The sequence below is a fragment of the Vipera berus genome (assembly GCF_964194415.1).
Source record: "Vipera berus genome assembly, chromosome: 1".
NCBI classification, from domain to species: Eukaryota; Metazoa; Chordata; class Lepidosauria; order Squamata; family Viperidae; genus Vipera; species Vipera berus.
This window is the reverse complement of record NC_138202.1, coordinates 239,267,264-239,292,124: the sequence shown is the minus strand read 5'-3', so window position 1 is coordinate 239,292,124 and position 24,861 is coordinate 239,267,264. Positions and strand designations below refer to the sequence as shown.

The 24,861-nt window shown below is 37.3% G+C and overlaps 1 protein-coding gene and 1 long non-coding RNA gene across 2 annotated transcripts in view; one reads left to right on the top strand and one right to left on the bottom strand.

The window, feature by feature from the left end:
* Window positions 1-18,824, bottom strand: LOC308676608. Its single transcript, XR_014028330.1, has 4 exons — window positions 18,573-18,824; window positions 11,424-11,467; window positions 9,514-9,668; window positions 1-846 (listed from the first exon to the last, which is right to left on the bottom strand). It is a non-coding gene; the product is annotated as an uncharacterized lncRNA (long non-coding RNA).
* A 359-nt stretch (window positions 18,825-19,183) lies between these two features.
* Window positions 19,184-24,861, top strand: part of PHIP (PHIP subunit of CUL4-Ring ligase complex) — an 87,894-nt gene continuing 82,216 nt past the window's right edge. The window contains exons 1-4 of the mRNA XM_081332563.1: window positions 19,184-19,449; window positions 19,569-19,627; window positions 19,724-19,753; window positions 19,949-20,008. Coding sequence (XP_081188689.1) covers window positions 19,392-19,449; window positions 19,569-19,627; window positions 19,724-19,753; window positions 19,949-20,008 — 207 coding nt within the window. The 5' untranslated portion in view covers window positions 19,184-19,391. The remainder of the gene's footprint in view (window positions 19,450-19,568; window positions 19,628-19,723; window positions 19,754-19,948; window positions 20,009-24,861) is intronic.

Here is a 24,861-nt window from a genome sequence, read left to right as displayed (position 1 = left end):
AATTTGAAATTATGTCAAATGCTCCTGTCATTGTATTAGAGCCTTTATGTATCACTCATGTCCATGATTTCTCCACAGGCCTAATACATTTTAAAACTTACTTTACTAATTTTCCATTATTTGATAAGCTGTAATTTACACAAATTTCAAATTATACAAAATGCACTTTTAGTTTGCTGGATGGATCTGAAAAATATATTACATTGGGTTATACATTTTATTTAATGCATAGGTAGGTAAAAATCTGCAAAGCTGGTTTATTTATTGATCAGAAATAGCATTCTATAATGAAAAGTTAAATGTTCCTCAAAAGCCCTTTTAAAAATATATTTGAATCCTATTTAGTGTAGGTTTTTTCCCCCCACACCAATTAACAACCTATATTTAAGATAGTACATAGGAAGAAATGGCAAGGAAAGGAGATAAGGCATACACATACATTGGTTAAAGGTCTCAGTTTATTTGGAACACTTAGATTGCTATACTATGATGGAATTACCCTTTGCTAAGAAAACACAAATTAGCATCTACTTGGACATTTTTTTTACTCACGTAATGGAGGAGAGAGACGGGGACATGTAATGGCAAGCCTTGCCCTTTCAAATATTTCCCATCAATATGGACTCCGACATAAGCTATAGAGCAGACATCTAAATAGAAATCTCACTTGCATGCAGAGGCTAAAATCAAGGTTCTAGGTTTTATAAGAAGCCTGAAGCTTGCATTGGAACACAAACTCAGCAAAGGTAACTCTTGGTATTTAGAAGGCAGTGGAGATGATGTTCTTCCTCTTCAATTTTTGATTCTTTGCACCACTGAAACATACATCACAATTGTTGGTGGTACCTTTTCTGAAACCATTAAGAGCGTAATGTATAGGATTTTTTTTCATAGCACTTGACATTTCTACAGTTTAAAATAGGTAGAAAATGTAAATTAAAAAAGTAAAATAATGAACTTTGACGTTTAAGGAAAACTTAAATCTATAAATGAAAATTACAAAGCAGAGATCACCACAAAACCTCACAATTAAAAGAAACGGTATTAGGACTAGTAGAATTCAGTATTCATAAAAATACATCTGGAATAATTTTCTCCCTGATACTAAGAATGCTTGAAGGTTTTTTTTCTAGAAAAGAGACATTACTTTTTCTTGCATAGCAGGGGACATATCTGCCAAGACACATAGGGTAGGCATATGACTGGAGTAGTTTTCTGTTGATGGCAACACTCCACAGCATTGTCTGTCTCAGATTAATTTCTCTGGATAGAAAATTTCATTCATGACACATCAGAACCAAAATTATCTAAAATTACTGTACCTTTCAGACCTTGGATAGCAGGGAGACCCGGATGATAACCAAGTATGCAATTTTCTGTAGCAGAAAATATTCGAGTAACTTGACTCCCAAGTTATATACGGGTTAAAACACCTGTATTTTGAATTAAATCTGAAATTGATTGGTAGCTAGAGAATTTTTAGCAGTGTTAAAGGTACTAAAAATATAAATATCCCTCATTTAGAGGAACATGTTGGTTTGAAATGTATGCTGTAAGAAATTTGGCATCATTGTAAATAAGAATGATTAAATACCCATGGCTTTAATTTAAGTCCATGAAATAATTTTACGAAATGGGTGTGTGGGGGGTAGGCATTGTTGGCATTTCTCATTTGGAGGTGAAGAGACTAATCCTGAATTTGCCAGAGTATGCTCCATTATTACTAAAGTATTTTACTGTACACAGAACAAGGAAAACAGGAGCACTCCACTGTCCCTACTCTGCTTCCGAAATCCCTTGCTGTGGCATTAAGGGAACAGGAAGACACCAGACTCCACTTCATCATCTGTCTTTCTAATAAGGGAGCAGGTGCTGTTTATCTGCTTCAGCTTTGTATCTGCTTTTCTGCCTGAAAGAAGTCTCTAGCCAGACGCATTAATGCTTTCACCCTGGGAACCACCACAGAGTGGAAGTTTGAGTGTAACTGCTATGGCAATAGGGATGTCCTTCTTTATTTTTTGCTTTCCTTGTAATCCAGATTACATGAAGCAAATATAATTTCAACTCCTTCTTATGCCGAGTGCCAGCTGCCACTTTGCTTACCGTCAAGATTTGTTTAGGTAAACTTAAATATTGCTTTCAAGGTAAATGGCTAATATCTTTCAGTAAGTCTGTGAAAGACTAAAGATCGCAAAAGCTGGTCCAATTCATAGATTATACTTCACTTCCTGGGAAGATTACTAGTCAACCCTCACAAATCTGCATCTTATTACAGGCAATGACTGTATCTTTGCCCTCAGTGAATGCATTCTTGCAGTTTACGTCCCCTCCTTTGTTACCACTTTCTCATTTAAGTACTTAATTCACTACATTCATTTTTTTGCAAGTATGTTGCAGCAGTCTTAATTCTCAGGATGGGTTTTGTATGATCTAGAATGCTATTTTAGGACCCTATTATAAAGAGAAAGTGATAATTAATAAGAACTCTACAAGTGACTCCATTTAAGAAACCCTTATGATCTGTAATACAATAATATTTCCTATTACATTTACATAGGTAAAATAGAACGGATGCACACATTTAAAACAGGCATAACTGGACAACTTCACTGAGTTGTACTAGAACATGTGTACAAATTTTGTTACATTTTTAATACAGATGATGATGAAGAAACATTAATTTCTCCATATAAACTTACATGTAATTGTTAAAGGTAATTGTTTTGTTTTTGAGGACCATATAACAGGCCATGTTGATGTCTTTTCAGTTATGCAGGCAGACTACTATTTTAGCAAAGTTGTTTAGATCACTGATTAATTAATTCATTATATTTCCATGTTACTTTTTTATATAGTTAGTGTTCCTTTAAGCAAACAACCACTAGCACACTGTACCAAACACAAAATATAGTAAATTTTTATCCTTGAACCTGAGAATTTTTAATTATTTAAAGCTGGTCTTGAATTTTATTTCACTAGCAAACATGTGCACACATACAAAGTAAAAATTTTAAGCCTCCAAATAAGCATTAATGAAAAGATAACATTTATCACTAAGGCCAGTACTTTCCAGCCTACCACATTCTAGATGTCTGGGATTTCACTTTCCATAATCCTCAGTTCAGCATATTCATTAACATTTAGAAGATAACAATTTGGAGAAGGCCTCCCTCGCTATCTGATTTTATTTCTTGCTCACTCACAAAATATACTTGAAAAATCCGTCATTATTACCAATGTTTAGCGTCACTAATTTAGCCTTAACTATAAATGCTGAACGTGAAAATAATCCTAATATGCTATAGTGAAGGTAAATATTAATATTTTAGCATGGATTTTAAGCCATCAATGCTTTCTGTTTAAGAGGATACATACTAGAATAGTTAGAAATGTGCAGTTCTTAATTTCTGATATATTAGAAAACAGAAAAAGTCAATTGTGGATAGGAAAGGGACTGGGTTCTTGCTTTTATCGTTTTGTTGTTGTAGTATTACTGGTGTGAGCCACCCAAAGTTGTAATAAGGCAGCCATACAGATCTTTTAAATAAATAAATAAAACTAGAAAAGGATGGTATATACCCCCTCCTTGTTTAGAATTCAAGTTTCATTCCACTGACCTGATTGTTATTTATTTATTTATTTGTTTGTTTGTTTTTATATACCGCCCTTCTCCCGAAGGACTCAGGGCGATGTACAGAGCAAGGTGAGTATACAGTAAAAGCAATAGTAAACCAATGAAACCCCAAAATCTATCAGGCCAGGCTGGCTTGCTGGAATAGGTAGGTTTTTAAGTCACGCCGGAAGGTGCGAAGGTCGGGGGCCGTCCGGATTTCGGCAGGCAAGCAGTTCCAAAGGGTTGGCGCACCCACTGAGAATGCTCTCCCTCTGGGGGTCACCAGCCGGCATTCTCTGACCGGTGGCACCCTGAGGAGGCCCTCTCTGTGGGAGTGCACAGGACGGAGGGGTGTTGACACTGGCAGTAGGTGCTCCCGTAGGTAGTCCGGACCCATGCCATGCAGGGCTTTGTATGTCATCACTAGCACCTTGAATTTCACTCGGAAGGCAACTGGAAGCCAGTGCAGCTCACGGAGGAGAGGTGTAATATGGGAGTATCGGGAAGCCCCCAAAAGTGTTCGTGCAGCTGCACTCTGTACCAGCTGAAGCTTCCGAGTGGATCTCAAGGGCAGCCCCATGTAAAGAGCGTTGCAGTAGTCAAGGCGAGAGGTCACAAGTGCATGGGTGACTGTACGCAAGGCATCCAGGTCCAGATAGGGTCGTAGTTGGCGCACTACTGTAGGTGAACCCGAGTGAAGGCTCCCCTGGTCACAGCTCCTATGTGATCTTCTAAGGAGAGCTGTGAATCTAGGAGGACACCCAGGTTGCGGGCCCTATCAACGCGGGGCAATAACTCACCCCCAATACTAAGCGATGGAATACTCTGAGTATCCTGGCATGCCGGTATGTACAGCCATTCAGTCTTGTCGGGGTTGAGTTGAAGCCTGTACCTCCCCATCCATTCCCGGACCGCTACCAGGCAACGGGACATCACGTGCCTCCCACTCCCAGTCCCCTGAGGCGCTGCAGCAAGATACCATGGTCGATGGTATCGAAAGCCGCCGAGAGGTCTAATAAGACTAGGACAGAGGAATGTCCCCTGTCCCGGGCCCTCCAGAGATCATTCATCAGAGCGACCAATGCCGTCTCTGTGCTGTAGCCCGGCCTGAAACCCGATTGGCACAGGTCTAGATAAGCCGTTTCATCCAGGATCTGAGGAAGTTGATGCGCCACCACACTCTCAACAACCTTCGCAAGAAAGCGAAGGTTGGAGACCGGACGAAAGTTATTCAATGTAGCTGGGTCCAAGGTGGGCTTCTTGAGGAGAGGTCTCACCACCGCCTCCTTCAAGGAGGCGGGGAAGTGACCCTCACTCAGAGAAGCAGATATGACCGCCTGGAACCAGCCTCGTGTCCCCTCCCGAGCTGCATAAGCCAGCCAGGAAGGGCACGGGTCCAATAGGCATGTGGAGGAGCTCAACCTCCTCATAATCCTGTCCACTTCCTTTGGAGTCACAGGATCAAACTCCTCCCAGATGACGTCGACAAGACTGCCCGTGTCCTGTTCGCCAGACTCTGCCCAGTTGGAGTCCAGGCCGGTTCGAATCCGAGCGATTTTATCCAACAGATATTGACCAAATTCCTCAGCTCGACCCTGTAAGGGCTCCTCCATCACCTCTTGATTCAGAAGGGAGCGGGTCACTCTAAACAGGGCAGCCGGGCGATTATCTGCGGACGCGATGAGGGCGGAGAAGTAATTGGCTCTCGCCGCCCTTATCGCTGCGAGATAAGACCTAGTGTGGATTCTTAGTCGCAACCGGTCGGATTCGGAACGACTGGTCCTCCAACGGCTCTCTAGGCCCCGTCTCCGACGCTTCATCTCCTGGAGCTCCGCGGTGAACCATGGGGCTTGCTGGGATCTGCGCCGGGTCAAGGGCCGCATGGGTACAACTCGGTCAAGTGCCTCCGTGGCTGCCCTTTCCCAGGCTTCCACTAAGGCATCCGCCAAGTTGTGAGCAGGGAGTGCAGGTGGGTTCCCAAGCGCTGCCTGGAACCTGTCAGGGTCCATTAGGCGCCTGGGGTGGTACCATCTGGTTGGCTCCGCACACCCACGGCGGGGGGTGGCAAAGCGGAAGTCTAGCCGTAGGAGGTGATGATCGGTCCATGACAGGGGCATAATGGTTGGAGAGCCCCCACCAAGATCATCACGCCACCGTCCAGATAAGAAAACCAAGTCAGGGGTGTGGCCTCCCTCATGAGTCGGTCCTGAAATTACTTGCGTCAGGTCCATGGCCGTCATGGAAGCCATGAACTTCCGAGCTAGCTCAGACGATCCTCCCAGAGACGGTAGATTGAAGTCGCCCAAAACTATGAGTTTGGGGAATTCAACCACCAACCCTGAAAGGACATCGAGTAGCTTAGGCAGGGCTGCCGCTGCGCGATTAGGAGGAAGGTACGTCAGCAGCAGGCCCAACTGCGCCCCGGGACCATATCTCAAAAAGAGAGACTCACACCCGACTATCTGAGGAACTAATCATTATGCAAAATGATTAGTAGTGTATGTGTGAGAGAGACAGATGTTGCAAAAATTATTGGTTGATGCCATTTCATTCACATGTTTTTGCATACCCATATCAATGTTACTCCTCAGCATGTATTATCACACGTGTAAAATTTGATTGTAAATGTGCATCATCAGAATTTTTTTATAACCATCAAATTTGTGAATGGTCACTAAATGAGGTACTAGCTAAATAAAGAGTAGGTATATAAGAACCCAGGGACGCGGTGGCTCAGTGGGTTAGGACGCTGAGCTTGTCGATCAGAAGGTTGGCAGTTTGGCGGGTCGAATCCCGAGTGCCGCGTAACAGAGTGAGCGCCTGTTACTCGTCCCAGCTTCTGCCCACCTAGCAGTTCGAAAGCACGTAAAAATGCAAGTAGAAAAATAGGGACCACTCCGGTGGGAAGGTAACAGCGTTCCGTGCGCCTTTGGCGTCTAGTCATGCTGGCCACATGACCACGGAGACGTCCTCGGACAAGCGCTGGCTCTTCGGCTTTGAAACGGAGATGAGCACCGGCCCCTAGAGTCGGAAACGACTAGCACGCGTGTGCGGGGGACACCTTTACCTTTTATATAAGAACCCACAATTCTTCCACTGAAATTATGTGACAATTAAGAAACAGTTAATATATGATTTATATAATACTAATGAATCTCTTTTACAGACGTATGCAACAGATGATTTATATTTGAAGACAGAACTGTCTTCTGCTTTGAATATTGCTCTGCAATATACTAGTCAGGCAGACCAGAGTTTTCTTTTTTCCATTCCTAAGGTATTTTTGTGTGTATGTGTGTGTGTGTGTGTGTGTACACACACACACACACACAACCTTGTACTTCTAAGCATATCAGGTGATGTATATTTGTGTAACGAGGGAGTGACTTAAGGAGATCAACACCCTATATCAAGCTGTGCATAATTATTAGGCTGCTGCTTTTCCTCAGGCAAAAAGGGCCAAAAGAGATTTAACTGACTCTGAAAAGTCAAAAATTGTAAAAAGACTTCCAGAGGGATGCAGCACTCTTGAAATTGCTAAGATATTGGGGTGTGATCACAGAACCATCAAATGTTTTGTTGCAAATAGTCAACAGGGTCACAAATGTGTTGAGAAAAAAGATGCACATTAACTGCCAAAGATTTGAGAAGAATCCAACGTGAAGCTACCAGGAACCCATTATCTTCCAGTGCTCTCATATTCCAGAACTGCAACCTGCCTGGAGTGCCCAGAAATACAAGGTGTTCAGTGCTCAAAAACATGGCCAAGGTAAGGAAGCCTGAAACCCAACCACCACTGAACAAGACACATAAGTTGGAATGGCAAGACTGGGCCAAGAAATATCTGAAGACAGATTTTTCAAAGATTTTATGGACTGTTGAGATGAGAGTGATTCTTGACGGAGCAAATGGATGGGCCCCTGGCTGGATCAGTAACAGGCACAGAGCTCCACTTTGACTCAGACACCAGCAGGGTGGAGATGGTGTACTGCTATGGGCTGGTATTATTAAAGATGAGCTAGTTGGACCTTTTCAGGTTGAAGATGGACTGACCTACTGCCAGTTTTTAGAAGACGCTTTCTTCAAGCAGTGGTACAGGAAATTCTGCATCTTTCAAGACGACCATGATTTTTATGCAGGACAATACTTCATTGCATGCATCAAAGTACTCCACTGCATGGCTAGCCAGTAAAGGCCTTAAAGATGAAAGAATAATGACATGGCCCCCTTCCTCACCTGACCTAAACCCTATTAAGAACTTGTGGGCCCTTCTTAAAACGGGAGATGTACGATGAAGGAAAGCAGTACACCTCTCTGAACAGTGTCTGGGAGGCTGTGGTTGCTGCTGTATAAAACGTTGATCATCAACAGATCAGGACTCAACAGACTCCATGAAAAGAAGGTTTATGACTGTTATTGAAAAGAAGTGTGGCTATATTGGTCACTGATTTTTTAAAAATATCAGAAATGTTTATTTGTACATTTTGAGTTCTTTATTATTCTCACTAACAGATGCAAATAAATGAGATGGGCAAATTTTCATTTTTCATTTAGTTGCATAACAATTCTGCACACTAATAGTTGTCCAATAATTGTGCACATATATTCTAAGAAAACCAAAACCTCACTTTTACTTGCTTAAATATTCAGGTGTGAGGTTTATTAACGTTTTGGATTGACTCAGAGCACTGTATTTGTTCAATAAGAAAATTAATTCTCCAGAATACAACTTGCTTAATAATTGTGCCCACAGTGTATATATTTAGCAGCTGATTAAGAATTGAAAACTAAATTAGATGACTTCAAAAGAACACTATTAAAATAGTTTGCTTAGGGTTCTTCATTTTATTATGATTTATACATGTCTGAAGCATTGAAGGTAGCTGTTCAACTTTCATCTTTCAATAAGCTTTCTTTGGGCAAGTGTTTAGGAAAGCAAACTATTAATCCTATACATTTGTACAATGGTATATAAAACATTGGAACTCTTTTTCTAGCAAAATCTAAAGAAACCTAGTAGCAATGAAAAGGAGAACATGAATGAAAATTACTGAAAATGACAAGGTAGCTCGTCATGCATGAATGAAACTTGAAAATAAATTTGGACTATTAGGATTTCAGAAAAGTCTATTGTTGAAGTAAGAATGGTTAAGGCAAAGGTTAAGGAGATTTCATTCGCCAGCAAATCATTTATCACTTGAAATCCAAGGACTGTCCTGGACTCTGAACTTCTGTTTTGGCCAAGAGGGTCTTGGCATAGACCCATCTAACATGCACCCATTCCTAGAGTAGGAAGATCTTTAGTTACTTATACCCAGACTTCTGCAATGGACTCTACATTGCTGTGCCCTTGAAAACTACTGCTGATTCAGAATACAGCAGAACACCAATGTTGAGCATGCCACAATATGCCCATGTGCCATCAGTGCTTTGTTAAGATAAGCTAGTTACCATTTGGCTTCCAGATGCATTTCAGGGTGTTGGTTATCACTTAGAAAGCCCTTCATGGCATAAGGCCTGATTATTTGAGGGACTTCCCATTTCTAATAATTTCTTCCTGCACGTAAGATTGGGCATTCCTTCAACCAAATAATGTCTCCTATCAGGTCCTAGAAGCACACCTTTTCTGTCCTATGCCTGTCTTTTGGAGCAACATCTTTCTGGAGATCTATGTGAATCTCAGCCTGCAATCATTTCATTGAAAACATGGTTTTACTCTAGGCCTGGGCTAGAATAGTTGTGGAACCTCTGTTGGTTCCCCGCACCCAACGCCCATAGTTTGGGCTTGCTTTCCCCCCCTGCTATCCATGTTGTTCTTCTCATTTTGTTTCATACTTTTAAAAGGTAAGCCACCTAAAGATGTCTGGGTTGGGTAACCATGAACTCCAAAAATATAAAACACTGTAATTAAATAGAATTGATTCTGGTTTTCATGCATTTTTTCAAGCATGCTCTGAAAAGCTGGGGGATTTCAGAAGATTTGAGATGCACACAGGGAGAGTAATGGAATTCGAATTGTAGGAGATGAAGTCCTCATATGATATTAGATGGACCTCTGTAACAGGTAAAGTATTATGAGATGCACACGAGTTCTAAAGATCAAACCAAATCAAATCTTTATTTGATCACAGACCAACAAATAAAACACTTTGCAATTTCTAAAAAAAGTCTGAATTTCTAATTCATCTCTTAATTCCCGAGATTTGATGAATTTTTTAAAAAGAAATTTGCACAACTAATAAGAATCAATGACTGGTGCTAGAAGTGCCAAGATTTTAAAGGGAAATTAAATAGCAATTTATATAAAATAGAAAGAACACAAATGGAACATTAATTATAATTCCTCTTTTTAGATTTTGATAAAGGAAATGGAAGGAACTATATCAAACTTCTGTTCTATTTTCTAACATGAATAATTCATTTACAGTTTTTAATATGTTTTTTCCCGTTAGCTGTTTAATACATTACAAAATATGAATAATATTTATAGAATGCAGCTAACTGAATATAGAGGTGTTTATACAATAGAAACTGGAAAGTGTTAGCTCTGTGATTATTTAGATCAATTAAATATTAAAAGATGAGACAAAAATTAGATCAGCATTAATATGATTTCCAGGACAATGATTAATATAATAAGGTTAATTGTAGTATTAATGTTACATAGGACTGATAAAAAGTTGCAAAATGCATTATATTAGATGTTTAAGCTTAATACTTAAGTCTCCACTACGTTATTATTTATTGTTGAGCAGAATGGGGGGGGGGAAAGATAAAGGAAATTTAAAAAGGAGCTACTTGAAAAAGATAGACATTTATCCCTAACTTCCCCTTTCTTTATACTTCAACTGAATTACAATATAGTAATTCATATATATTCTTCAGCTGAAGTCCTTTGAAAAGAGTATGAAGAGGTCCTTCTTTACATTAACAATTACAGAGTGTCCTCAGTTAACAGTTGGGACTGGAATTTCCATTGCTAAGGGATGCTGCCATAAAGTATGAAGTCACATGACCATGCTGCTTAGCAATGGGATTTCAGCATTTCCAACAGTTGTTGATAAGCATGTTGTTACATGGTTGTTTGCAACTTCCTGTAACATGACATCATGCTTAACAACAGCTTCCCAGCAAATTTCCCTGCTGACGCTGCTTGTTGGAAGCCAGCAATAAAAGTTGCAAATGGTGATAACGTGACCATGGGACACTGCAACATCTTGTGAATGGGTTGCAAAGCACCCAAATCACAATCATGTGACTGTGGAGACGCTAGGAGGGTTACAACTACAAATATTGGTCAGAAGTGCCACTTGTTCAGTGCTGTTGTATGTTTGCTGAACAAGTAATCATTAAGTGAGAATCACCTATATTTAACACTGATAAATGTGTGTTTATTAAGTTAAACAGTTTATTTTCAATTAATGATAGGATTGTGAAAAAGTATTAAAATCTGTATTTACCAATAAAAAATGTTACTCTGCATCATACTAAACTGGGTTGGACCTATTTAGTATTTTTGTATGGGAGAACACCAGGAATTTCAGTACTGTACGATAGACTAAAAAGTTGAAAAATATTCTGGAAGCAGCTAATAGCAAACCACAACTATACTACTGCCAAGAAAACCACATGGACATATTTATATAGTCATCAAGAGTTGACTTTGATCCAAAGTTGTCTCTATCTTTAAATTAAGCATTAAACAAATTATTCATATGTCCATCAGTTTTGAATGGGAATTCCTTTTGAAATTAATGGGCTTGTTTTTGAATGATTATGTTTATGACACATTGCTTGATAAATTATTCACCTTAAGATCTCATTTTATTCTCAATTCATCAGGTAATTTTCTACCTAGAAAAAAAATGTGAAATTGGAAAATTATTCCAAATTATGAAAACATATGTAAAACTCATTTTTAATGTTTTTGTAGTTAATGCGCAAACACGTGATAAGAGACCTTGAACAAAAGCTAAAAACTTCTATTGCTTTATTTTGCCCTCGTTCACCTCACCTAACATTTGAGAACTTGGTGTCTGTTTCAGTTCAGAATTCAGGGAAAGAACTAACTTGCCCAGTGCCTCTGATATCACATAGGATGCATTGCAGTGGCATTGGCTTAATGACTTAAAAAAAATAGTCTGATCATTCACTCTACAAAGAATAAATTTATATATAGGTAAAAATGCTTCACTTTTTGGATGAAAATACTATTGAAAGCCAAAAAGAGCCAGATTACAATTTTAAAACTATATGATTGCAGTTGCATAATACATTTGTGTAAATACACTGAAGAAGTGAAGAAATAAGCTTTGAATATAAATGCAGCAATTAAGACTATCAATGAAGCTTCCAATATAGATAAAGGAGCAGTTGAGAGGTTGCTCCTGCTTATTAGTGCATGGATGTGTGTTGTTAGGACAAGGACAATCTTAGCACATTGATTACTAACAGGCATTTAAAATACTGTGTTTGAAGTGGCCAACAGGGATACACATATATTGCTGAATTCTGTTCATATCTGAAATATATTACTAGTTTTACAATATCTTTGCACTGAAAATTTATCTCTAATATTTAACTGGTAACAGACACTAAATATTAAAGGCACAGTCCTTTAGTAACAGTTTAGTATGCCTATTACAGAATACATATAAAAGGAAAGTACTGTACTAAAATGATTAGAACAAGTCATCATTGAGATCAAACTAAATGTTCTCAGAATTCCTTCAATATTCTAGGGCAACTTTAAAGATATAATATATAAATATACATGTTTTTTAAAATTATTTAGAGGTCAGATGATTAATTGCCTAACAAGCTTTAATGGGTAGAGAGCCCCATATATAATTGATTTGATAAATAATGGCTGTAGGAGTAAAATCACCAAAGACAGAGCCAATAGAAATAATTGGTTTTTTTCCTGCAAATATCTTGTAAATCTTATAATAAAGTGCTCTTGCTATAAGATTTATTTTCGGGTATATTTTATATTTATTTTTGTTCTTTAATGGGCACATAAGCTTCATACTTAAAAATACACAAATCTTTTAGTGTTTTAATGAATTCTAAAATAATTAAAATGGACTTCTGGAATATATTTTAGAACTTCTATGACTTCTAAGAGGTTTGGTTAGACAGAATCAATTCAATATATATATATGTATGTGTGTGTGTGTATATGTATATATATATATATATATATATATATATATATATATATATATATATATATATATATATATATATATATATATATATATATATATATATATATATATATATATATATATATATATATATATATATAAACTTAATTTGGGATAAGACATAAACTAGGATAATTATTTGATTACACTAATATAACAGGAAAAAGCAACATGAAATCAGGCTTCTTCAAGCACTTGATTGGTCTTGAAAATGTGGAGGTTGATATATAATTTGATGGTGAAATCTGCAAGAAGGCATCTTTCTACTCATGCTTAAAAGCATTTCCTAGGTATGTAAAACTGGAAATATTTCTTCTCAGGGAACACCTATAGAAAATGTGACATTATTTATTATTTCAATTTTCTGCCCCTCTTACTCCAGGCGTTTATAGGTAAAATTTAAAAGAAAACAAAATTGTTTAAATGAAAAAAGAAGAGTTTAGACTGCCCTAAATCTGAACATTTGGAAATTTAAGTTTAATGTAGATAAGTGAACGAGCGATGTTTATCATCCTTATTTATGTATAAATTAGGAACTATTAAGATGAGTCTTAGGATCTCTTAGGCCCAGTAATGCCCATTTTGGGGCCCTCCCAAAGTATTGTACCCTTCTCCCAGAGTTGCACAGGAAGACAATTTTAAATGTGGTAGAAATATATAAACACAATGAAATACTCATATTAATTGTATATAATTATATTTAAGACAATGCTTGTCTGGTCTTCATGTTTCTGGAATGCAGTGCACACTTCACTAAAATGACACAGGCAACTTCTACCAGAAAATGATTGCCTCTACACTATATACGTCTATACACTTGTTAGTTGCGAAGTCGTGTCCGACCCATCGTGACCCCATGGACAACGTTCCTCCAGGCCTTCCTGTCCTCTACCATCTTCTGGAGTCCATTTAAGCTCATGCCTACTGCTTCAGTGACTCCATCCAGCCCCCTCATTCTCTGTCGTCCCTTTCTTCTCTTGCCCTCAATCTTTCCCAGCATTAGGCTCTTCTCCAGTGAGTCCTTCCTTCCCATTAGGTGGCCAAAGTAGTCTATACACTATACATGTAATAATTGAATCATGTCTTCAAATAGTTAATTCTTTCTAAATTAATCAAGGTTCATAATGATTTTTTCCCTCTTGCTCCCTACCTCTACTTGTATATTAGCTCAGATGCTTCAGTCTGAACATATGTTAACCAAAATTCATAACCAAGAAATTCTGACTTAATATCTCATATAGGCAATTTAGGATGCTGAGAGATCATAGAAGTTGAAGCAATGAACAGATTATATGATTGTGTGAATAAATTTACATCACAATAGTGCATAACTGTGTTATTTGCTAATGGCATACAACAGAAACTATAGATATATGTAACAACAACATAAAATATCATAATGTTCTATTGCATGATACTACAGCTAAATGGTTATACTATGGGACAGGTTAATCATTTGGCCAATCTCTGAAAAGGTTGAAAAATGCTGATTTAAGATTTAAGCTACATAAATGTGAGAATTATTTTAAAATATTTAAAATTATCATCCTTCTGTGAAAGGTAAATAAATTTTGAATTCACTTCTTACACAGACTAAGGTTTTTGAAAAAGCTTTCTAGACACATTGGAATATTTTAAAAATGATTCCAAAGTGATTCTCAATATTTCAAAAGCTATGAAATAAATATTCCAAATGATGTTATATGGCTCAGTAAGCTAACTTTTATAAGCAAAGAACTAGACAAACTTGGCTTGTTTTGTTCTTTGTATTTATTAGATAAAAGTGTATGATTTCATTTGAACCGCCCAGAGAAAACTGAATAGCCACACAAAATAAATTACACAGTAAACAAATAAATAAAAGTGTTATTGAAACTAATAGTTTTATTTCAGGGTTCCCCTCAGAATCTTATTATTAAAGAAAATTCCCCTCTTCTCAAAAAAAAAAATTAGAAACTTAGTCTTGATTTTAAAAGCAGACTTGCTGAATCAGGAAACATCAGGAACATTTTATTATACACTTAAGTCTTTATCATTACAATGTCTCATAATATTGGTTTATTGTATGCTATAACACACTGCTACTTCTTAAAATTGTGAAGTTTTTTGTTTCTTCTGCTTTTCTGGTAATCACAGTGAAATATTGTAGCCAATTGCAAGAGGCAAAATATAGCGTGAATCACTCTTTTCACAGATACATAAAAATATAAATTATAGATCACCTGGTCTACATATTGCATTCAAATGTATCACCTTGCAAACAGAAAAAAACTAATCTAAAAGATAATGGAGAAAAGAAAAGCCAATTGGTATCAAATCTGATTACCTAAATTATTTATTGACAATAAAGTAATATATGTCTAGTATAAAGCTTCCAAATATGCAGTTTGGTTGTTTTAATATCTAACAACAGTTTGAACTATGCAGATTGACTATTACTTATCCTTCATTATAAAATGAAGAAATTCAAAAATGTAATTAGTTCCAGGTAAAAGCTAAAAAAATGTTGCAAAAATATTTTTATATAATAATTTTTAAGCATTTACAGCAAGAATCTTCATTTCACTGTTTTGTAAAGGATTCTTTCTTGAAACATTTTAATGCAGTGATAGTATGTCTTAAATAATTTTGTAATATTTGAACTAAATAGAATGTATCTTCAATGGTATATAATATCAATATTACACATTATATGTGTCATTTAGTATCACATTTTACAAAAAGTGTCATTTAGTATCATATTTTACAAAAACCTTATTCCCCCAAGTTCATAATTGGGTAGAAATATTTTCTAAGAAAAATGATCAAAACTATCAGAAGTGATTTTGACTTTTCAAGTTTTGAATAACTGTTTAAAGTATATACTGTACAACCATTTACAACTTTTAACTACTGTAATTTCTCTAGATTAATCAAATGTCCTAGAGGCTGAATTGAAAAGGACAAGCAGTTGCTACGCAGAGAACAGGGAAGCATAATTGATTCTCTCTGGACCAGGCAAACATCTGGTAGAGAAAGTTAGACATTTTCTAAAACAGCATGGGATATAGTGCAAAAATGTTGGAGAGGGAGGTGGAATTGGCAACAAATGTCTCTCTTCATTGTCCCTTCAGAATTTGCTAATGTATCAAAGTTCTTCTCTTCACAAAAAGGCTTTTTATCCTATATATTTAATAGTTCATTCCTAATATCCTGTTCATATTTGCAAAGCAAATTCAAATAAATTAGGTGTCACAAGTTCCTTATTACAAAGCAAGCCATAAAAACTGTGATATAATTTAAATCAATTTTATTCCTATATGTGGCTCTACAGAACTATCACATGCCTAAATAAATCATATTTGGATACTGTACTATAGTTTAGATATCATTTTTTTGCATGACAGATCAGGTATTAACAAAAGAGTTCATATAATTGTCCTAATTAACTGAATACAAGTTCAGTCATGAACTTTATCTTAATATTCTTCAGAAAATATCCTACAGAAATCAATTATTCAACATTAATAGTTAGCAGATATAAATAACTGAGAATGTTATTATATGATTAATATTTCTAATTCTTACTAAAGGTAACTAATTTTCTTTACAAAGTAAGCATTATCCTCTAGCAGTACTATCATGGATGGGAAATAAATTTCCTGAGACTATATTAATGATAAAAAAAAAATGAGATGCTCCCATGTAGCAAATTTAAAACAAAATCATATGTCAGCAATAGATTCCCATAAATATGATCTTGTAGAAAATTATAAAATCACAATTATAACATACTATATTTTGAGCAGCCATTTTAATTTAAAAGAGACAATGTTATTCATTATAAAGCAAGGCTCATTTATAACAGAATTGGCTCACAAAGAATCATTTCATCAAAATGAATCAGTACAACTAAAACTGATGATAGAAATAAGAATTCAAAAACAATACTTTGTAAGGAAACCTGGAAAATCTTACTAAGATTAAGTACTTTACACTACTAAATTCTATTGAAAACCGAATTAATAGAATATGGTTTTAATTTCAAAATTAAATATCACCGGTAATCTCAATTTGTTACAATACCAAAAGAATACTTAACCTTCTGTGGAAGAAAAAATAGCTTGCATACAAGAATAATAAAGAATAAAAGTTTGCATCTCTTGAGTGTAACTCTTCATTTATATGATTAGTATTTTTGATACAGAATTTTTTTTGTATATATTTCAGATTATGCAATTTGAATTCAAATAGAATTATTGTGCAACATGTAATAATACTAAAATAGTAATTCAAAGTAAAAATTTAAAATCTTTCCATATTACCTAATAATGAAATACACCCTCAATCTGACATAAACATAATTTGTTAGAAGAAGCTTATTTTGCATCCATAAGAAATTAAAAAAGCAGGTATGACCATTTTTTAAATCTATCAGCACAATTACTGAGAAATGCTTTTTATATTCTATATCATAAATAAAGAGAGAATACTTTATTAAAAGTAAATCTTTATGGAAAAGAGCAATGGAAGTAACATTTGTATTCAACTGCATATTATAGGCAAATATTAGGACCTAGAATCAAATCGAATCCATAAAACAGTAGTATAAAAAAGGATTGATATAATGGGTTTTATTATACTACCAGCTAGTTAAAATGTTAAAAAAGTAACATTCAAAATACATGTAACTTTAATTTATATTATCATATTAATCAAAGTACCATAAATGCAATTTTTCCAGATGTAACCTAAATTTGTTTGACTAGCTACATACAATAGTTTATTTAATTTTCCTACACATATTTTCTCGTGTAAAATGAAGCTGAAACATTATTGCTATAATTCCTCTTAAAGCAACAGTTTTATGCTAAAACAAGCATTTATGTAGTAACTGTTTCCTTTTGTGGGCCCAGTTCCGAGTAACTTGATCTTTAACTTCATTTTAAATCATCATAAACATAACTTAGACTGCAATACTATAAGTGGTTGTTCATTGCTATATAGTTTGCATCAGTTAAACAGTTTCTCTAGTAAGGAAAAAAGAGCATTTTAGCTTAGTTTTACTATTAAATATGCACTGATCAAAATTTAAGTGTAAGTGGCCTATAACTAATGCAATCCAATTATTCCAATGGCTACATATTATTCTTATGGAGGCAGAATACACAAAAAAATCTTATTTTCAATCTCCAGTCACAGATTTTTCACACAATCGGTAGGTATTGGAACGCTTTTGGCAGAACATAAATAAAGCTGCTCTTCACAATGAAATGAAATGGGTGATTTTGGGGAAATTAAGTCTATTCATTGCTTATATGCAGCATAAAAGACAAAAAGGAAATGTGACTATTAAGCTTGCCTAACGCTTGTGTTTGTTATTGATCCAGCTGTAAATTACCTCATCTCAAATCCAACCATACCTCCATCCCATCCTTCTCAAATCTAGTCATTTTTATAAAACTGTATTGTTCGTACAAAATACGGGGGAGAGCCCACTATCTCCCACTCCTAAACTGGCAGCGTCCAGGAAGAATACTGAGGCTAAAATTAAGCACAATTGATAACAACAGGATATTATTCATCATCTCAACCAGAGGGGGAAAAAAGCAACAAAGGACAATTTACAGAAAACGCTTAGCAAAACTAGACATTTTATTTGCCACTCACCCCGATTCTCTCATTCATACCGAGGAACACTCACACAGGAATATATACATATAACCATATACACATATATGTATATATTTATACATGACATGATAACTTACAAGCAGATGGAAAGCTGTATCATATAAAGGCGGCAAGGAGGGCCATGAAAGCAAGAGAGCCTGGCAGGACTCTGCTCAACCTTCCTCCCTCCCTCTTTCCAAAAGGCCCTGATAACGAGGGCTAAGTGGAGCTCCTCATGCCCGCCTCACCCAGTGAGGCCTACGTTCCCTGGGGGCATTTTTGCCTCATTTGGTTCCTATTTCGGCTACATTGAAACTAAGCAACTTCCAGCGCCACCGCCGCCAACGGGCCTCTTCCCCTCCCCCTCGCGCGCGAGGTATCCCTCCGCCGAGGCCTCCCAGCTCTTCACAGAGAAAGCGCCTTTCTGCCGAGCGAGCTTACCCGCCCACCCTCCACCCCGCCTCTGCTGCTCCGACATCTTCCCTCCGCTGTTGAGCCGGCACGCGAGTGTTTTCCGCCCGCCCTAGCGCTTCGAGGACCGTCAGCCGGAGCCCTTGTGGGGGAGGGGGGGGGGCTATTGGGAGGTCGAAGGCGACGCGGGCAGGGGTGCGCGGGCCGAGGGGGTGTGCGCGCCCTGAGGGAGGGGGCCGGGACTCTTTGTCGCGGCGGAGGGATCGTGCTCGCTGGCGCTGAGGCAAACGGTCAGGAGCAGCGGCGGCGGCAGCAGCAGCGGCGGCGGGTTTTCCTGCGAGTTGTTGTTTCCTCCTCCTGCCCGGAGCTCGAATGGTGGAGCTCCGACTCTGGTTGCCGCTGAACAAACCGTGACAGCCACTGGGGGGGGGGGGAGCGTGCTTTTCAGCTGCAGGGCCCCATCGCCGAGGAGCTCGGCCTGAGCGAGCCGAGCTCCTCAGCTCGCCATGTCCGGGGACAGCGGCTCCAGCAGCGGCGGCAGACACACGGCGGAGCTGCGAGCGGGTAAGTAAGTGGGTGCCGGGCCGGGACTGCCGCCTTACAGGCCGCCTCGCCCCGCGCCTCGCCCATGGTTTCTCTGTGTGTGTGTGTGTGTTGTTTTTTTCTCCCCCTCCCCTCTGCAGAGCTTTATTTCCTCATCGCTCGCTTTCTCGAGGACGGACCCTGCCAGCAAGCCGCGCAGGTAAGGATAGCGGCCGGGCCTGGGAATGGGGCTACTTCCCTCGCCCGGCCGGCGCTGCCCCTGACCCTCCTCTCCCCCTTTTTGTTGCTCCTCCAGGTCCTGATCCGAGAAGTCGCCGAGAAGGAGGTAAGCGGTGCAGCGCCTTCCCCGCGTTTCTTCCCTTGGCCGCCCGCTTGCCGGAGTGCCAGCGGCTGCGGCGGCCTCGCCTCCTCCTCCCTCGCCGGGGGGGGAGGCGGGCGGGCGCTCCGGGGGCTGTTTTTTTGGGGGGGGAGGAAGGGGTCGCTTTTAGTGACCGGCCGTGTATTTTTCCTCCTCCCCCAGCTGCTGCCCAGGCGTACGGACTGGACTGGAAAGGAGCATCCCAGGAGCTATGAGAGCCTAGTAAGAGAAGCGGCCAGGCGGCGTGGTGCGGTCTGATGTACTAAGGGAAAGTTTGCGAGCAGCCCTTTAAAAATTGAATTTCCCGCAATTTTTTTTTTTAACAACTTTACAAAAAAAAAAATAAGGGCAATTCTGAAAACTCCCGGTTTCTGCCCGCGAACCAAGACGAGTTTGTTTTCTTAGTCGAGCAGGTGTCGTCTCAGGAGTCATCTGTCTGGGGTCCTGCAGTTAGGGTAAATAATAATAATCCTACTAATGCGAGAGAGCCGTAGAGTCACTATGCTAGAAATAAAGGTACGTCATGGATGTTGTGCAGGGAGAGCAGGAGGCGGGAGGGGAGGAGCGAATGAGAGAGCTTGTGTGAGCCAACTAGGCCTGTAGGAGCGCTCTCTTGTATGCAGTCCTATTTCACATACACAATAGGGCTGTGCAGTTATTGAGGAATCATAAGCAATCTTCATAGACGAAATCTCTGTTTTCCCATTTGTAATTTTGCTGGGAAAACAAAGCAAAACAGGTGCAGAGAAAAACCTGCTTGTCTAACCCTGGCTGATAAGTGCTAGCTAGCTAGTTAACGATTGCACAGCTAACACTTTCTGTCTGAATTTGGTGGGAGCAGTGTGTTATTCTGAAACGGATATCGGACAAAAAGAAACACGTGAACTGTTGTGTTGTTTTAAGGCACACTTGGTTTGTGGTACGTACAGTGATCTTTCTTGATCTGTTTGTGGTTTGTGAGTTTTGACTAAGAGACATTTCTCGTTTTACATTCAGGAAGGGAACATCCATGGGACTAAGCTTAAAAAAAAAAACTTAGGGATCTGTGATGGACAATTGCTTGGGATAGTTTTGAGGGGGATTTTTTGGTAGTTCAAGACAGTTTTTCTGGTGTACGGAACATATTTCTCTTTACTCCTTTTCAGAAGAAATGCCATGAGTTTGGTTGATTTTAAATGAAAGGAAAAAGCAAAAGGGTAAAAGCAAAAATCTCGCTTGTAGAGGAGGCAGGGAAATCTGATTTTGGATTTCCTAGGACTTTTTTCTTGAATTAGAATTAGTCCTATGTCACATTTTTAGCCAGATAAGTTTTATTTCCTCATATATAGACAAGCTATGGGTTGGATTTAGACTTCTTTCAAGAATCAAGAAAGAGACAACTTTACCTAATTCTTTTTCATATTGATATACCAATGCCACTTTTAACCTTTAAAGAGGATCCTTTAGGTTTTTTTGGTATATATTGGACATCAAATTGTTGAAGACAAGTTTCTCTCAGGATTAGTACATGGGACAAACTGTTAAAAGCCACTAACCTTACTAGATTCAGCCTCCTTCCTCCACCCACCCCCTTTGATTCACTAATGCTCTTGTGTGACAAGTAGAAGTGGTCCCAGAGTATTAACTCATTTAGAGGTACAATGATCTGACACTTTTGAAGACAGATACAATGTTTCAGAAGCAGATACCATTAGATAATTTAATAATTTTGGACTACAGATGCAGGAAAATTTATATTGTGAATTTTGTGGTAGTAAAGGCTGATTGTACGATATATGGCAAGGCAACAAATTATAAAGAGAGTTTATATTGTCTCCTTTTTAAATGGGCATACTTCTCACAAAATCTTTTAATCTATTGTTTGTGACAACTAGTTTCTTAATGAGCTACGTTTGGACATTGGTAGAAAATATTCATAGAACACAAACTGCTTGCTAAAAATAGGTAAAGATTAAGAGATTGGGTTTTATTTTGTATTACATTTTAAACTTAAACTATATGACTTTTCATAAATTGTTCCAATTTCAAGTGTACAATTTCACACATTTAGAAGAGGTAGCTTTTGAATTATATTGCCCAGTGTTAATACTATTTGAATGGATAAATGCAAGGTAAAATTTATGTACAGCTGCTTACATTTTTAAAGTAACATTTTGTTGCTGGTTACCTGCTTCAATTTCAGAAATCTGATCATAAGAGTGCTTCTTTAGTAAAGGATACATTTTAATTTTATTTAGGAATTGTATCACCTCGGTCTGGTTGGCTTAGCCAAGCTGATTGCAGAGCATATTTTAAAGCTTATTTAAAAACTTAGCTTATTAAGAATTGTTAGAACAAAATCTTGGGCTAAAGTAATATATTTAGTTTAATAGGTCAGAAGTTGTACATGTAAGCTTTATCTTTTAATTTTTTAAATGCATGTTATAAATAAATGCTACTAAAGGTGGTTTTTAATCTTATTGAGTATTTTATGCATTGTTAAACAGATATTAACCTCTGTTCTTATACAAATGTTATCATTGATCATTAGTTCTAAATTGTGCAGTTTGTGTTAAAATTATTTCACTTGAACAGCAGTGTTACTATGGCCTTTTCTTTTTTATATAAATAGCATAGTTCTGACTATAAAAAATCAAATGAAATTTATATAAATAGCATAGTTCTGACTATAAAAAATCAAATGAAAGCATGTTTTGCTTTTTAAACAGATGATTTCTGTGTAGCTAAGATCTTAACTGGTGTTTGGTCACAAATGAATTAATCTGTTCTGGAGCAGCAGTGCCCAGCAATATTAGCAAACTTTAGAAAAGTTAAAAGGATAGTGCTGTGTTAGATCTATTAATTTCTTTTCAACTGTATGTATTTTATTGATCATAATTCAGAAAAACATAAATCTTAGCATGTTACTTAAATCATTGATAAGAACCAGTTATCAACTCCCAGTTATGTTTTAGAATGTGAGGGCAAATGTTTTTAGTATTAAAGCTCCAAAATCATAGAAATCTGCAGAATGAAATAGATGGAAGTATAAATTGTTAATAGAGGTTGGTCTTATTTCAAATCTAAATTGCTTTACTTAAATTTTTATCCCATTGATCTAGTTCACATGACATGCTGAGCAATAATGTGAGTTATCTGGGTTGATATGTTGTGGAATTCAGCCTCTATAATTTGTAGATCATGTTACAGTGATTTTATGTTATGTAGTAGTTTTGCCTCTTAAAGTTAATCATATGCTGAGAGTGTTCTAATTTTTAGAGGATTTAGACACCCATTTTTCTCCTCCCTATCTTCCAAACTTGTTATGACCACCCCCTCCAGGGCATGTTTTTTAAAAATAAAAGCAGCTCTGTGTGTGTGTGTGTGTATTCTATGTTTTTTCCTGAAGCTCAAGGTGACATACATAGCACTTTCCGTAATTCTACAGGGTATGTCACCATTGTGGAAGCTGAAATTCAGAAGGGATTGTATAATATAAATATACTAATAAAAAGTTTTTTTTGAAACATTGGAAAAATTACACATGCATTGAAGTACTTTTGTTTTGAATAGTTAGATAAACAATTGCATGGTTTTAATACATCTATGTTAAATATTGATAGTTTTCTTCGGTAGATATGTATTCTTTCTTAAGAATGGGTACTTTAAAATGGTGAAATGAAACTAATGTAAAATAAAATTTTAGGTACTTTTACCAAAGTTAAGTACATGAAAGACAAAAAATATAGCATGAAAGTTGGTGAGCAGCATCAATAATCCTGTGAACAGTTTACACTAGGGGTGTCAAACTGCCAGCCCGCAGGCTGGATGCATGATGCGGAAGCCATGCCCACCCCGTTGGCGGCAATGGCAAAACTGTTCGATATGTTGTGCGATCTCACGTGATGTCGCGAGATTGACATGTCTGGTTTACACAATTTTGAAAGCATAGGTTATACTGTTTTATAGATGCTAAGTATTTCCAAAATAGTTGTTCAGATTTATTTCGTATTTCTCCTGGGCAACAATGAAACAATAAAAAAATTCACACTTCAGGGGGCTAAATGTTCCAATCTGAGAATGGAAAACCATTTGGCTGATTATTTTAAATATCTAAAGGTCCTTTTCCCCCCCTCTTGGTGGGTATATTTATAACTTTGAGAAAACCAATAAAAGTCTAACAAAATGACCGCCATAATGGTGCTGACAAATTAGTAATGGCTAAAAGAAAATAAAACTATTTCCCATACACAATTATATTGAAGAACATGAACTAACAAGGCCCAAGTAGTTTATGCATCTGAGTCTGAAGAGAGCTAAAAGTGTGAGTACATAAAGCCTAGTGGAAAATCCATTTTACAAAAAGTACATTGTACAATCTGAGAAATGCACCGAGGCAAAATATGTACTACCACTAAAACCAAACATGACTTTTATCTCTAGTGGCTCACAGAGACAAAACCCAAACATACCCCCAAAGGCTAAATGTATACTGCACAGACATAATCTCCCCTTCATCATTTTTAACCTTTCAAGATGTTTCCTAGTATTTCCCAGTGTATCTTGTTTTCCATGTACATTTTAAAGCAAAAAGGCTTGTTCGTATTCACCTACCTTTTTTATATTCTAAAATAGTTTCAGGCTCCATGTGGGATCTGGTAGCATGGTTGGAAGTAAACAGCTTTAGACTTGAGATTCACTTTGATATATTCCAATTACTACCTAGTTATTTTAATTTCAAGAAAAAAATGGTTCAGGGACTCTATTAGAACCTAGGGGGAAGTACAAAGAAGCAGTGTTGCCCATAGACACCAGATTAGATCTGTATGTTTGTGAATTGGAGATTTGTTACTTTTTATATAGTATTCTCTGCTGTTAAATTCTTTACAGATATATAAGTTATAGTGTAATAAAAAGAAATCGTGATATTGAGAATAATTTACTTATTTTATTCTAATCCTATTGAATTATGCTAAAATTCATTTCTCTTTTGTAGTGTTATAGATTAGTTTTAAGCATAGTTTTGAGATACTAAGATTCCAAATATGTATATAATTCAAGAATGCTTTTTTGTCTGCCAGTGGAAGTACAATATT